General features: G+C 45.1%; 1 protein-coding gene across 1 annotated transcript in view; it reads right to left on the bottom strand.

The window, feature by feature from the left end:
- The window catches only part of SHB (SH2 domain containing adaptor protein B), a 71,815-nt gene extending 64,328 nt beyond the window's left edge, over positions 1-7,487 (bottom strand). The window contains exon 1 of the mRNA XM_052701203.1: positions 6,871-7,487. Within this exon, the coding sequence (XP_052557163.1) occupies positions 6,871-7,428 (558 nt within the window). The 5' untranslated portion in view covers positions 7,429-7,487. The remainder of the gene's footprint in view (positions 1-6,870) is intronic.
- Positions 7,488-15,690: the final 8,203 nt, after the last annotated feature.

Below are 15,690 nucleotides of genomic sequence, written 5' to 3'. Positions count from 1 at the left end.
AGGAACTGTTCAGACTGGAACAGAGGCGGCTCAGGGAAGATCTTATCAATTTATATAAATACCTGAAGGGAAAGTGCAAAGAGGAGAGCCACAGCAATAATACTGTTTGACTAGATATCCTTGAGATATTCTTTCCAACCTAATCTATTCTATAACTCTGTCGCCTGCAATAAAGGATGAAGTCCTGGTGCCAACTTCATGTATTTTGGTAACCATTTGAAAATGTGACTATGAATACAGATGAGGAGACAAAAAAAAAAAAAAAAAATCAAAGCACCAAGCACAGACTACCAGCACACATACTGGTCAGCTCTTAGGCCACAGGATGTTCAGAATACAGCCTGGAGAAACAGAAAAGCACACACCCTGTTGTCTGGCAAGAGCACAGGCACATAAAATCAAGACAGAACTGTCTATGATTAAAGATGCAATCAAAAACCTTACACTGGGCAATTCTAGGAAAGACACAAGCAGTTTTAGCAAACAATTTTGTCTGAGTTTTTGTCTAGAACCTGCAGCCTCAACCTCCCAATTAATATTCTGTCTCATCCTCATAGGATGAGACAAAGGGAATAAGCAGTTCACCTCAATTCATGAGTGCAGAGATTAAGCACATGACAAATCAGAGCTACCATCACCAGAAACAGAGTGGCCACTGGAATAATATCCCAGCATATACACGAGTCTTGCTTGCTTCCTCATAAAGCAACAGAAGGAACATGCAAAAGAGCACTGCAGGCATATTTTTCTACTTCTTGAGCACCAGGTGAGCATGGTTCATGTATATTAGATACTGATGTTGCACAGTAGGGGGTTAAAACTGGACAAAGGTCCACTGCTGTAACATTAGCCCTTTTCAGAATGAGGCCACATGGAACATGTAAAAGTCTTCCAGTAAATGATTCAATAATGAGTTCAAAAAAAGGGCAAGTTGGTCATTTTGTTTGAATCAAGTAACTGAGGAGCTTTCAGTGTTTTGGATCTGTTAACTGTAAAGGTATACATACCATGCTCTTTCAGGAGATCACCACACCCTTCTCCCATCTCCATGTTTCCAACAGCTTCAAAACTCCCTTCAGCTAGCCTTTTTCTGCTTCAATTCTCTTTGTCCGAGAGTATGAAAATATGATCATTTCCAGACCTAAGATGGTTCCCAGCTGGGCAATACAATGAGAAGCCAGGCCCACTTCTACCCAAACAGGCCACCTCAATATTTGTAACAGACCTAAAATTTCTAGCACTCCACAGGTTCAGGTAACAACTAAGTATCTTACCGTAAGACTCTTGATAATCCCTTGATCATGGTGCTCACATTTCTAGAAGAACACATTTCTAGCAGGGTCTTACTGCCATAGCATCGTGAGATACGTAGAAAAAATATAGCTTGTATAGCCTTGCACAAGCCACTCTCGAAGACTCACAAGACCAGCAGCCTCCGGTATCTTCTTCTCAGGTATGTGGCTTAAAGTCAGAGCCGTATGGCAATAAGTACCACATGGAGAAGGTAAGCTTCAGAGTACAGCCCGTTGGAAAGAATGGCAGCCCGACAATCTGCTGAAATGGACTGAACACAGGAACACGGCAGAGTCTCATCAGAAACTTAGAAGCTTTGAGAAGTATATACCTGAAATAAATAACCCTAACACTGCTTAGATATGTTGAAATGCCAGCTGAAAGATTCTGTTAAATACACCTGACTTATTCCTACTTGCAAGACCAAATACAGCTCAGACCTGGATACAAAAATATAACAAACATCTTCTCAACATTTACATTTTCTCAATGTAAAACTCTAAACTAAAAGGTTTTAATCATACACAGATGTTAATGCTGGAAAGTTCAAACAGCTTTTCCATAGCCTATTGTAATGTAAGAAAGGCAGATGTTTGATGCAAAACATAACTTTAGCCCTCACACTTAGCTAGCATTCAATCTCTGCACCACACACTTCTGAGATGGATTCCATGGAAACTAAGTTTTCCCTTCCTGCACAAATGCAGGATTCACATAAGCCTTCAGACCTCTGGAAATCAAGTCAGCAGCTATACTGCCTTCAATAGTTTCCTGCTGCCACGCGACATTTATAGGTTCTCTCACAGTCTCTTCTGCAGAAATGGATATTACAATTTGCAATGCTTTCTGCACACACTAGATTGGTTACGCAGTTCTAGTTGCAGCACACAGAGAGGGAAAAATATTGCTCATTATTATGAAATAATCATCTTTTACAAGACAAGTACACTACAGGTCCACCTCTTAAACACTAAGAACTTACTGCAATGGAGTGTTGCTGTCTGAATAGCTCTTCAGATCCAAAGACACATATAAGTATTTAGGTAAGAAAACATACAAAACAACCTTTTATACGCTTAAGTATTACTACTTTCATGGACTAACACCAGAAAAAAAGATCACTTAGAGGACATCAGTTCACTCTTTACTAACAGGTTTGTCCACTGAGTTGATGGCAAGCTGAGTCTCACATCCATTCTTACACAGATGCGTGAACCTGGAAGCTGCTGTGTATGCACACGCCATTCCAACTCACCTAACCTCATTTTTCTGCTCCAGGAGAACCGAGTATTTAACTTCTCCCAGGCCCACACTGAAAACAGAAGCTAGTCATTCCTTATCATCTATACTAGAGCTATTCAGATAAATCTGCCACAAATTATAACCTTGCCCAATCTCCTTTGCTTTCAGTTACACATCACTGCTAAAGCCCTCAAATATGTCTGATTGTACCACCTAGGTAAATAAGTCCACAAACCATTCTGAATTCAAAGATACCTGGCAGTGATGACACCCTGCCTTGTGTATTTCTTGTGAAGGTTGTTCACCTCACTATTATATGTGCACGGCCTGCTACCAATCTGGCTTCAGTCAGCATCTTTACCTCTGCTTATTAAGGCTCTTCAAGCCCAGATGAGTTACACCTCTGTGGTTACTTTTACAGCCTATGTCTGCAATCTTGCCAGATGCAGCCAGGCTTGCCATTACTTTTAGTATGTATCTCCTCTACTACTCAGATTATCTGGTTTATCATTTTCCTAGAAATTTATACTATCTAGTTTGCTGTTATTTACACTTTGCCATTTGTCCTTTACATGTAACCTAAACCTGTACATTGAACAGGCATCTTCCTAGATCTACTACCCATTCCAGAATCTCTCATAAGTTTAACCCACAGCAGTCCTACCCAGACATCAGAAACAAAGCTTGAAAAACCACCCATGGAATTTGTGGGAAACCATAGTTCTCTGTAAAAGAAAGCAGAGCATTATAATTGTATATTCAAAAAGAAGAAAAACAAAGATTAGAGGTGCTGGAACAGACCACAAGACTTTAATGAACACTCCTGGATTATTAAACACTAATATCTTTCTGTGAGAAGAGCCTTATACAGCAATTTTATTTTCTTTCATTCATAATATAAGTACTTCAGTTATGCTACTCCCATTGGTCAAGGAGGATCTGGTCAGAGGTCATCTAGGCAAACTCAACACATACAAATCTATGAACTCCAATGGGATGCACTCACAAGTGCTGAAGAAGCTCGCAGAAGTGACTTAAGCCACTTTCTATTCTATTTCAAAGGTCATGGAGAACAGCAGATGTGGCCAAGTACTGGAGAATAGCCAGTGTTACTCCAGTCTTCGAAATTGGCAAGAATGAGGACCTGGGAAACTACAGACCAGTCAGCCTCATCTCCATCCCTGAGAATGGGATGGAGCAACTTGTTCTGGATATCATCTCCAAGCAAGAGAAAGCACGGAAGGTTATCAGGAGTAGTCAACATGGATTCACCAAGGCAAAATCATGCCTCACCAAACTGGCAACCTTCTAGGAAGTTGCAACTACCCAGGTAGATAAGGGGAGAGCAGTAGATTGCATATCTTGACTTCAGCAAGGCTTTCAACAATGTCTCCCACAACACTCTTGTGAGGTAAGCTTAGAAAATGTGAGATAGATGAGTGGACATCTACAGTGAGGTAAATTGAGAACTGGCTGACTGGTAGAGCTCAGCAGCACAGAGTCTGGCTGGAGGCCTGTAACTACTGGTGCTCCCCAGAGGTCAGTACTGTGCCCTGCCTTGTTCAATATCTTCATCAGTGACCAGGTTTAAGGGAAAGAAAGCACTCTCAGCAAGTTTGCCAATGATACAAAGCTGGGAAGAATGACTGACACACAAGAAAACTGTGTTGCCATTCAACAAGTCCTGGACAGACTGGTGAGTTAGGTGGAGAGGAATCTAATAAGGTTAAGCAAGGGCAGGTACAGAGTACCACAGCCAGGAAGAAATGACTGCATGCATTAGTACAGGTAAGGAACTCTGGAAAGAAGGACCTGGGCAGCTTGTGGACAACAGGATGGCCATCAGCCTGCACTGTGCCCCTGTGGCCAAGGTCAATAGTGTCCTGGAGCGCATTACAAAATGCGTGGCCAGTAGGTCAAGAGAGGTGATCCTCCTACTCTGATCTGACCTGATGAGGTTTCTTTTGGACTCCCATGTTCAAGACAGGGAACTTAGAGTTCAGTGGAGGGCTATAAAGATGATTAAGAGCCTGGAGCATCTCTCTTCTGAGGAAAGGCAAAGAGGCCTGGAACAGTTCAGTCTGGAGAAGACCGAGATTACCAATATCTAATGTTCAGGAATGAAGCCAGAGGTGGGCAGGCTCTTTCAGCCCATTGACGGGACAACAGATTGTGACCACAAACAGGAACACAGGAAGTTCCATCTGAACATGAAAAAAACCTTGTGGCAAGGTGAGGATAAGCACATCTGCCTCTTCAGAAAGCTAAGACTTCCTGCATGGCATGTATACTCTCTCTCAAAACCAGAAGGAATGTGGTTGCAGTATGAGTACTCTGTTTTTTCTGGGGAATCATCCTATCTTACAGAAGTGCAGGCTGCTTATTCAAAGCGAATTTTAGAACCAGCAGCATACATTTATAATCACAGAAGCTGGCAAAGAGGGTTACTTGAAACAGATGTTATTTCCATTTTGCAGATTGAATCAGTTGGCCTAAAATATAAAGATAATAGTAGTAAATCCTGTTCTACATAAGAACAGCAGTTGCACTTGGAATAGTTTTGCCCCAAGCAAAGCAGTTATTTTTCCTACAGCGTAAGGCTGTTGGAAGTATTTGCCTGAGAGCACTTGGTCTGAACACAGGTAATTGACAGAAGAGTGAATACACTGAGACTGTAACTTTAATGATGGTTCACTTCCGAGAAAGAAGTTGCTTCCAGTCAGGAGCTACCTGTAAAGTGACAGACTGTGTAATAAATGCTAGTGTTTTAATATCTTGTCATCATCATGACAAACTGATACATTGGTAATTCCACCTGGACAGGATATAATTTATCACGTTGTTGCAGAAATGTGTTACCACTCAATTCAATCCTTTTACATACTTAAACATGCACCCACAGTTAATTTAAATTGGTAAGTTCAGCACATACTTAGAATTCCTGTGATGAGACTCTAATGCTGAAGTTTCACAAGCCAATTTACAAACTGCAGAAAAACTGATTTTCAACACACACACACACCACAACAAAAAAAAATGTACTTAAAGAAAGAGGCACAGTACTTACAACAGCAGAGCTACTCTAGCCTCTCCTAAGCCTCCCCTGTAACCTGAGTTCCTGCACCTGGAACCTTCCCAGCAATGTTCCTACAGTGTTTTTGTAAATATTTGTAGAGAACACTACGAAAGACAAGAGAGCATTTGCAGCCAAGCCAGTGGCTGCAGAGCTTGCTTCAGCTGTCAGCTGGAGACATAAATGTCCAGGGAAGTGTTGTGCTGTTGTAACACAGGACTTTGAACAACCTCACCTTCAGCAGTGAACAAGGAGGTGAAGAAGTTAGAGCATGGCTTTTTTTTTTTTTTTTTCCCCAGTAAGGAAAGCAAGGAGTACTCTTTTTCTGACACAAATTTTTCCTGTAAATATATGTTAGATAAAGACCTCCTCCAGCAGTTACAGCCAAAGCCTGTAGCAAGCACTGAAGTACGCAGATTTGCAGAGGATTAGTAACACATAAAGAAAACCTCTTCTAATGTTGTACACAGTTACAGCTTATGCAGACCTTAGAACAGCCTGTACCCTGCTCTCGAGATCTTACCAACTAATTAGTCCTCACATGCCAAAACAAGCACGATGCTGGTACACAGCCTGACTTGTGCAAAATTGTCAAGGGGCAGTGAGCGACTGTAGGAAAGGAGAGAGGAAGAAAAAACCACTACAACCACACCTGGAACACTCCCTGCCACTCACACTGCAGCACCAGGAGGCCAAGCAGCCCTCAATAGCCTTTGGCCCTGGCCTGCTGTCACCCCAGAAGCTGAGCTGATACAGTGTGATTATAATCACAGTACGCTCTGAGAACGGGCGACACAGTCCATGTTCCTCCACAGCACATCTACTCTAAGACATACCAGAGTACTAGCAAAAGACAGGTTTTGGGTTGGATACTATGAAGAACTGCTTCTCAGAATGGTGATGCAGGGCAAAGGCTGCCCAGAGAGGTGGTAGAGTCACCAACTATGGAGGTGCTCAACACCCACGTGGATATGGCACTGAGGGACGTGGTGAATGAGCATGGGGAGGGTGAGCTGATGTCTGGACTCAGTTATCCTAGAGGTCTTCTCCAACTCAGCGATTCTATGACTCCACGACACGCCCCAGAGCTTGTCGGCGGGGTAGGCATCCACAGGCACCGCCACGGAGGCTCCTGCCCCGCACACAACGATCCGCACCACGCACAAAGGCCTCCTCCATCCCAGCAGCTCACCCAGACGAACGCCTCCCCGGCCCCATTTCCACAGCCAGCCCCGGAGGGCAGGGCCGGGCCCGGCGCTCACCTTCTCTTTGGCGGGCGCGGAAGCCGCCAGCTGCTCACCGCCGCGGCCGAACTTGCCGCCGTCGCCGATCTCCACGCGGATCAAGCGATGCCGAGGGGAGATGTACCGCACCTCGGGCGGCGTGCCGGGCCGCCGCTCGCTCTGGCTGCGGGCGAGCAGCGGGGAGCCGGCGGGCGCGGAAGCGGCGGCACCGCACGAGGCGGAGGAGAAGGCGCGGGGGGCGGCCGGGCCCGGCTCGTCTGGCGCGCAGGGCTCGGGCCGGCACAGGGCGCGCAGCTTGCGCAAGGAGGAGCCGGGCCCGCTGTAGGGGTCCTCGAAGTCGCGGTCCTTCTGCGCGCGGTAGGCGCGGAGCAGCTCGCTGGTGTCGTCGCGCAGGTGGCGGTGCGGGAAGCCGGGCGAAGCGTGGTGCTGGTGGCGGTGGAGGTGCGGCGGCCCGTCGGGGCGGGGCGCGCCGCCAGCACCGTTGCGCTTCTCCCGATAGTCGGGCCGCGGAGGCTGCGGGGGGCTCTTGGTCTTGTTGTTGCCCAGGCTGAAGTACTTATTCAGCCATTTAGCCATCGTCCCCGCCGGCCGCGGCCCCTCAGCGCCTAGCGCCGCCCCCGCCCTCCGCCGCCCGCATGGAGCAGCTGGGCGGCGGGGCGGGCGGGCCGGTCGCCCCGCTCCGCTCCGCGCACCGGCGGCTTCCCCGCCGCCGAGACGCCCCTGCTCCCCGCGGGACGCAGCCGCTCCCGGCCGCGCCGCAGCTCCGCTCCCGCGAGCGCCGCCGCCGTGCCTGCACCACAGCCCGGCCTGACCTCAGCACGCAGCGGGGCGGGGGACGCGGCTGCGCGGGGCGGGGCGGCAGGGGACGGGAGGGCGGGGCGGGGCGGGGCTGCCCGAGCCTTTGGGAGGAGCGCGGTCGCGGTAGGGAGCCGACCCTGAGTGGGGTGGGGCGAGTGTCATTTGCAGCGTGACAGTCACCGCAAAATGTTGCCATTAGGGGGGGACATAAGGGTTATAGAATCAAAGAAATATTAAGGAAAAGACCTCTAACTCGCCGAATCCAACCGTCAGCCCACCCCACCATGCCCACTGACCACATCCCTCATTGCCACATCTACGCGGTTCTTGAACACCTCCAGGGACCGTGACTCCACCAGCTCCACGGCCAGCTTGTGCCATTGCATCGCTACTCCTGAGGAGAAATGTTTCCTAATATGCTACTCGAACTTCCCTGGTGCAACTTGAGGCCATTCCCTCTTGTCTGTTGCTCAGGGCCGTGCCCACTGTCCTGTGCAGCCCATTCCATGCCAACCACCCTTTGCTGCAGATTCTTTCCCTGACCCCCAGCTGCCCTCCCCTGACGCAGCTCCATGCCGTTCCCTCGGGCCCTGTCGCTGTCACACAGAGCAGAGCAGAGCTCAGCGCTGCCCTCTGCTCCCTGTGAGGAGCTGCAGCCGCCATGAGGGCTCCCCTCAGCTCCTCTGCTCTGAGCTGAGTGCACAAAAGGTCAGCATCTTCTCCTTCACCATCTTTGTAACCTTCCTTTCTGTGCTCTCTCACAGTTTCATGTTCTTACATTATGCCGCCCAAACTGACCCAGTGCTCAAGGGGAGCCTGTACAGCATGGAGCAGAGTGAGGCAGTTCCTTCCCTTGTTAGGCTGGCAGTGCTGGACCCGAAGCAGTGTAAGGTCACCACCATTATTGCCAGCAGCAGCAGCAGTGTCCCTCTGGGAGACCTCATCCCCCACGATGAGGCAGGAGGCATGGGCCCTCTTCCTCTCCCAGGTGGGCTGAGGCATGGATCCTCTGTCTGGAGAAGCTACAGTCCTGCAGCCAGGGCTGTTCTCTCCTGCCACTTTCCTCGGTTTGAGCCCTGAGCTCACAGCCCCACTGCCTATGTGTGCTGTTCCCTTCCATGACACAGGGGTCTTTGACCATGTCCCCAGGGAAGGGCACCAGGCCCTGCTGCTGGCTAGGGATGGTGCTGCTAAGCAAAGAGGACATAGTGATAAATGTCAGTAGATGCCTTTCCCAAGTGAGTTCCTATATATGTGCTACAGTGAGTTGGAGATGATATCTGCATGAATCACACTGGTTTATTTTCAGGAAGGTTTTTCATGTGGGCCACTGTTGTGATCGGTTAATATTCTTTGCTGTAACTTTCTCCATTTGCCCAGACAATTAGCAGGCTCTCCCAAGATTCTGAATTGCTGTGTTAGTCTCATCTTCGTACCTATCACTGTACAATACCTATTGCAGTAATTATTTGGTCTGGTCTTGAAGAAAGCTGAAGGCGTTGAATGGATGTTCAAGTGAAGTTATGAACATCCTTATGCTGATTCCCCTAGCCCCTCTAAGCCTCTACAACAAGAAAGAAGTTAAGATCAAAGAACATTCCAGGTGGGACCTAGTGCTACAATTGTGGGAACTAATCTGGGACATTGTCTGCTCTGGGTAGGTAGGATTCAGCTTACAAAATGGTGAAAAAGTCCCCAGTAATTACATCTTTGGGAGGCTTCCAGCAGCCAGGATTCAGACCACCAAAACAAGCACTAAGAAGCTGGTTCTTCATTATGCCCTTTTGGGATAACCATTACCACCTCTTCAGCTCAAATCAAGTTTATGACAAGGTTTTCAGATCCATGCTTTCATGTGAAGGACCGGCTCCCTGTTGCTTTACCAAGTCCATTAATGCAGAGCAATGGACAAGTGGGGAATCTGCAGCTCAGGATTTCTGTTCTTTTGGTAGAGGACAAAGCTCTGATGAAGACCTTCCCAGACTGAAAGGAGCCATGGACAAGTTGCTTTCTGCACAGAAGGGTGGCTTGAAACTAGACCCCCTTCCAAAGACAGGAAAGGCAATGTTATGCAGGGATGTAGGCTAGTCATGCTCTACACTATTACCATTAATCACTTGGGCCCTCTTTTTATCTTGCACTTTATATCTTTTAAGGGGGAGAGAAGAGAAAACCCTATCTGCACAGGATTACAAGTCAGCTGTGTAGTGCTCTGCTTGCATTTTTGCATTCTTGAAGTCCAACATCACAGTCATACCTGCAATATATTACTGAAGGCAGAACAAAGTAAATTGTGTTCATAACTTCATTAGCGATAGAGTTTCACATGATTTTTTCCTCGGGTTTTGTGGGCCATTTTAACCTTGTTCTTGGCACATTCACACAGCCTTATTCTCTTTTAAATGCCAGAAAATTTCTTGGGCTCAATCACCTTGCTCAGACTAAGCCTGAATATAGTCTATATAGTTGTATAGTCTATATAGTTGTCACCTTCTGACAGCAGAGCTCCTCCATTTCCAACGTAGGGTAAAAATGACCATAGTTTTTCATAGAACAGCCTTCCTGACTGAAATAAACACTGAAAGGCATCCAGCATTTTACCTGGTGACAGCCAGGGTCCCTCAGAGGGCTGAAAAGCTCCCAGGATTGCTATTTCTAGGAATGGCCCTTATGAAAGTGTGAGTTTCTGTCCTGAAGGAAGATGAGCTTCAATTTCTTTAAAACTCCAAGGACCTCATTGCTCAGAAAACCGGCTTCTTAATTCCTGTTCTGCCAGTCTTTCCACCAAGAATTTGGCTCCAGTATGGGTGCATGGGAAAGGCAGGAAGGTCCTAGGAGTACCACAAGCTCAGTCCAACAGCCGTTTCTTATGGATGTACAAAGAACTGCATTTAAACATTGCTTTTGCAGACAGATTGGTGAGCAAAATGCTACCAATGCAGGGCAGTTTGTCTAATATTCTAACAGTTCTCTTAATTTGCCCACCTTAAAATCTCATCAGAGTATGAAAATAGGAAACTGGGGAGACTGGGTAAGCCCAGGAAAAGTCCAGCCTGGGTGCTAATTGGTATAAATGAAAGTAGAAGTATCTGCAAGACAGCACAGCATAAAAATGAGATTAATTTTCTATCATCTTGCACCAACCTGAGCCTGTAAGGACCACAGCACTCCTGGTTGCTTTCCAGACCCATGCTCATGCAGGTGTACCTGGAGCACTACTAGTCTCTGCTCTGTGACATGTGGATCTGTGGAGGAACCAGGCTTCATCTTTTCAGAGCCTGGAATGGAATTATGAATTCTGGCTGGTTAATTAATTTTAATTATTATTGTTGTTTTTTAAAGCCAGATATGGGAAAGAAGGATCAACAGTTCTGCTCCTGTTTAGGACTTCGTCTCTTGAAGTAGAAGCACTAGGAGAAGTTTGTAATTTGTTCCAACTTTGAGAATGAGTAATACTGAGATTCTTATTGCCAACGAGTCCAAAAGAAGAGCTGGCATTTGATACATATATTATTACATACATTATTACATGCAAGCGTATATTATTTTGCATTTGTGCTGAATGTGCACACTGCTAATTATATTTATTTAGTTAAATTATGAAGTTAAGGAGCAACTTCTTGGGAATTTACAAGACATTTATTTCCCCTCATGCGTCTTGTTTCCATGTGTAATAAGTATTGCTGTATATTTTAATTGCATTTCAAATTAAGATAAAGAGGAAAAAGTAGCAAGTGCCATACATAGCAAATAACTTTCTGGCTTAATAAACACACAAGCAGTATTGTCATATGTAATTTCACAGTTCTCTAAGAAAACATTAAAAAAAGTCCAACATTGTTCTGCATCTATTAGGTCGTCCAACTAAAATTCTTACAAAAGGGATGGAAAGCAGGAATTATACTGTTTTTTGCAGCTTTGGGCTAGACAAAAAATCACAAGCATTCAACATATTAAGAGATGCCATCATAAAACCAAAAATGCTCACTTTATTGATATGCTTCTTTCTTGGTGACTGATGTTGGATGTTTCATAAAAGGTATGTAGCATTCACAACGCGTTTGGGTTTCTCTAAATTGTGCATATTGCATCACAGTCATGTAATGATTCCAGATTAGTTTGTGACCCATGGCCTATCAGAATTCCAAATATTTTCCTTTCTGTGTATGTATGTAGCTAAATGTGAAAATGTGATTTTTCTGTTTTCCACGGTGGCCGCCTACAGCAACTAGTTCACTTCTGGAGTCACTTTTGGTTATTGAAGCCCAGCTGATTCTTCTCACAACTGTCTTACTGTAGGAAAAGAATGGGCGTTGCTTTTCCTCTTGTATTTTTTCTTTCAGATAATCTCTTTTCTCCCAAGAGCCAGTATAGTTCATGTCCAGTCATCTTTTCTTTTATCTTATGGACAAGGAAAGATTTTGAAGTTTTTCTGTCACTTAAAGATGCGCTGTAGAAAGAACTGCTCATAAAGCCAGCTAGCATTAGGACTCTGTGCATTTGCAAGCATTCTGAAGATTTCTTGCTCAGGAGAACAATATGAGCTGCATCACAGGTTTGCTTTGTATGTGGGCAGTCTGGAATCATAGGATTTGAGCTTTCCAACACCAGCAACCCATCAGAAAATGATTAGGTCTGACAGAGATGTAGCTGCAACAGCAGAAAGTTCTTCATGGATTGTAAAATCTGTCCGAGACCTTCATTCAGCCTGTGAGGCTGAGCATTTGCTGGCTCAGCTGGATAAACAGTCATTTTGTTGCAATGATTTTTTTTCCTTGCTTTGTGTTGCAATATGCAATAATCTCAGAATTTCTGGTTTCTGCTCTGAGGCTCAGTGCTATGCATATCTTCATGGCAATAATGCTAGTGATGAAAAGTTGGGCACTGCCATAGGGTCCCAGAGTGGCACTGTGATATCCACAGTGAGTAGCTCAGCTACTTCTTTCCAACTGAAGAAGGCTCTGAACATGCAAATTTATCCTGGCCAGACTTTCACTGGTAGATTGGACCTAGGTTCGAGAGATTCAAGTCCAACTGAAATTATTCTGTGCGTCCATGAATCTGCTCTCCTTTCTATGTACTCTCCAGCTACTATGCTCTTGTGCTGCGTAAGACAGAACATGTTCTGACCTGAAAGCCTCTGCAGGCACAACAGGAGGATTTTCCTGATGGATATGCTTGATGGCTGCCCTACTGAGATGTTGTTATTCATCCCGAACTCAAAGCTGTTGTAGTACTCCACAGTCATCCCCTTGCTTGCTGCTTTGCAGTTGCCTGTATATGTTTTGTTGGTACTTCTCACTTACCTCGTTTGCTTAGAACTTCTTGGGAGATTCTCCAATTCTTCGCTATCTATAGGAAACCTACATAAATTAAAGTCATCAGTGTGTTTTGCCAGTTCAGTGTTCAGACTCTATTCCTGGTTATTATTAGCAAATATCAGCAATCTTAACATGGATCCCACAAGCATGCTCTTGTTAAGCTCCTTCAGATGCAATCATTGGCCATTTATTCCTTCATTTCCAATCTCTTAAGCAGTTTTAAATCTCTCACAGGGTTTCACTATTAGTCTTTCCCGATTCTTTCAATTCCCTGATTCTCTTGTGAGAAACAGTACCAGAAGGCTTTTGAAAGCCTAACTACACCCTATACTCAAGCCATGCTTTATCTATCACTTCAACATTTTCACAGAATTCTAACAGTAATGATGCATGGCCTCACTTTCCAAATTTTCTTTTTACATTGATCCAGGGGCTTCGTGCATGTTCATATTAAAGTGATGCACTTCAGGTTTTGAAGATACTTTGCTGTTCCTAATTACACTGTTTTCAAAAGTGCTTACCAGAACTCTCAGCAGTCCAGTGAATTACAGTACCAACACATCACCTCTACTGGAGCACTTTTGTGCTTACAATACAAATGGGACCATGTTTTGTCTTGGTATGCTGGCTTTCCCATGCAGTATTCATGTAAAAAAGGCTTCTGTTTATATTACACTAGCAGCATCAACAAGGGCTGGTCTTTCCTGAATTTAGAAGTGTACCCTTCCAATGACAGAAACAAGAACTAAATAATAGTATCTCAAAATTGCCAACATTTTTTCCAGGCTTTAGTTCTAGGATAAAAACAGCTATGATATATTTTGATTATTTCCTCTATATACCTTTTGTAACACTTACTAGTCTAGGCTAAGGCAAGAAAAGCATTGTCTCCAATTTTCCACATTGTTCTGCCATGAGAAAACAGAGGCAAAAGGAAACCAGATTCACTGACATCTTCCATTCTGAACAAAGATATATGGCTTTTGTACAGACCGAACACTGACACTGACAATCCATGACATCAGCTGACTTGCTAAACCACCAGAGATGTGTTTACTACTAAATTTTGACAACATTAGTTCTGACAACATCTAGTGCAGTATTGCACAGGCAGAATACTGTGAAGAGTAATCACTAATGCCAAAATACAGATATTTATTGTGACACATGAATTGTTTGCACTGAAGCATTTTATTGATAGAAATAGATTTTACCATTTGTAATTCGTATTCATTATTTTTTTTGTTAACTTTCTATTTTACCAGAAAATGTATGCAGTAATATGAAGTTGGTTAATTTTCTCTTTCATCTGCATGGTTTAGTGAATGAAGTGTAGTCATTAGCCTCCAGTGTTGTTGGAGGGAAATGCACAAGGTAGGAGCTATTCCCTCACAATTTAACAGGGGAGTGCAGCCATGGTACTCTGATGCAATTACACAAATGAGAAGCCATGAGGAGAAAAATGGAAAAGAAAAATTCAATGATCTAGTGCCATCACAGGAAGTTTGGCTTTTTTGACAGTGGGATGGTTTACCCAGTGCCTGACCTGATGACTGCTGATGAAGTCCACCTGGGTCAAAGGGGTAAAAGAGTTCTGGTCTGTGGCTGACTAACTGGGTTTTGAACCAGGTTTGAAGGGGGAAGAGGGTGATGGCAAGCCTGCCCACTACAAGATACAGTAGCTAAGTTAGAGAGCAAGATGCTAACGGGGGCCCTCAACACACTGCATCTCATGATGATGAAGGCAAAAGGGAGACTGAGGGTAAACACTTCAAAGGAATTAAGGAGTTATCCTCCAGGAAGGAAAAAAAAAAACATCTGTTCAGTTGAAGTACCTCTATACCAATGCATGCAGCTTGAGAAACAGAAAGAGTTAGAAGGACTATGCTATTAGAAAACCGTGATGTAATTGCTGTCACTGAAGCCTAGTGGGATGATTCTCATGAATGCAATGTAGCTATTGATGTCTACAAGCTGTTCAGAAGGGACAGGCAAGGAAGGAGGACAGGAGGCATTGCCCCCAACATCAAGGAAGGAATAAATGGTGAACAGCTGTCCCTGGAGAATGGCCATGAGCATATCAAAAACCTATGAGTGAGAATTAGAGACAGAGGCAACAAAGGGAGCCTTGTGGATGGGATCTACTACAGGCTGCCTGATCAAGTGAAGCCTGTTGATGAAGGCTTTTTCCTCCAGCCACAGGAGGTATCATATTTGCAGGCTCTATTCCTGCTGGTGGACATCAATCACCTTGCGTTTGCTGGAAAAGTAGTGCAGTGAGCCAAGGCTCCTGGAATGCATCAAAGATAACTTCCTGAGCCAGGTAATACACAGCCCCACTAGGACAGATGCAATACTGGACTTGTTTCTCACCAACGCAAGTGAACAGATGGGTGACATCAGGACTGGAGGCTGTAGTGACCATGCAGTGATGGACTTCACACTCCTGAGGGATACTGGACAAGCATAAAATCAGGAAGCTTAACTTTAGGAAAGTCAAACTCCAACTTGTCAAGGAGTTAGTCGACAAAACCCCTGGGAAACTGTCCTCGAGAACAAGGGAGCAGGGCAGAGCTGGCAGATCTTTAAGGAGACTTTCTGTAGGGCACAAGAATTCTCCATTCCCAGGCGTAGAAAGTCAGGAAAGGAAGACAAAAGACTGGCTTGGCTGAACCAGGATCTGCTGGTCAAACAGAAGAACAAGAATAAAATGCACAGG

The sequence above is a fragment of the Tympanuchus pallidicinctus genome, unplaced genomic scaffold (assembly GCF_026119805.1).
Source record: "Tympanuchus pallidicinctus isolate F22 unplaced genomic scaffold, pur_lepc_1.0 scaffold4, whole genome shotgun sequence".
Lineage (NCBI taxonomy): Eukaryota > Metazoa > Chordata > Aves > Galliformes > Phasianidae > Tympanuchus > Tympanuchus pallidicinctus.
Note: the sequence above shows the minus strand (reverse complement) of the source record. Positions and strands in the feature narration are given on the sequence as shown.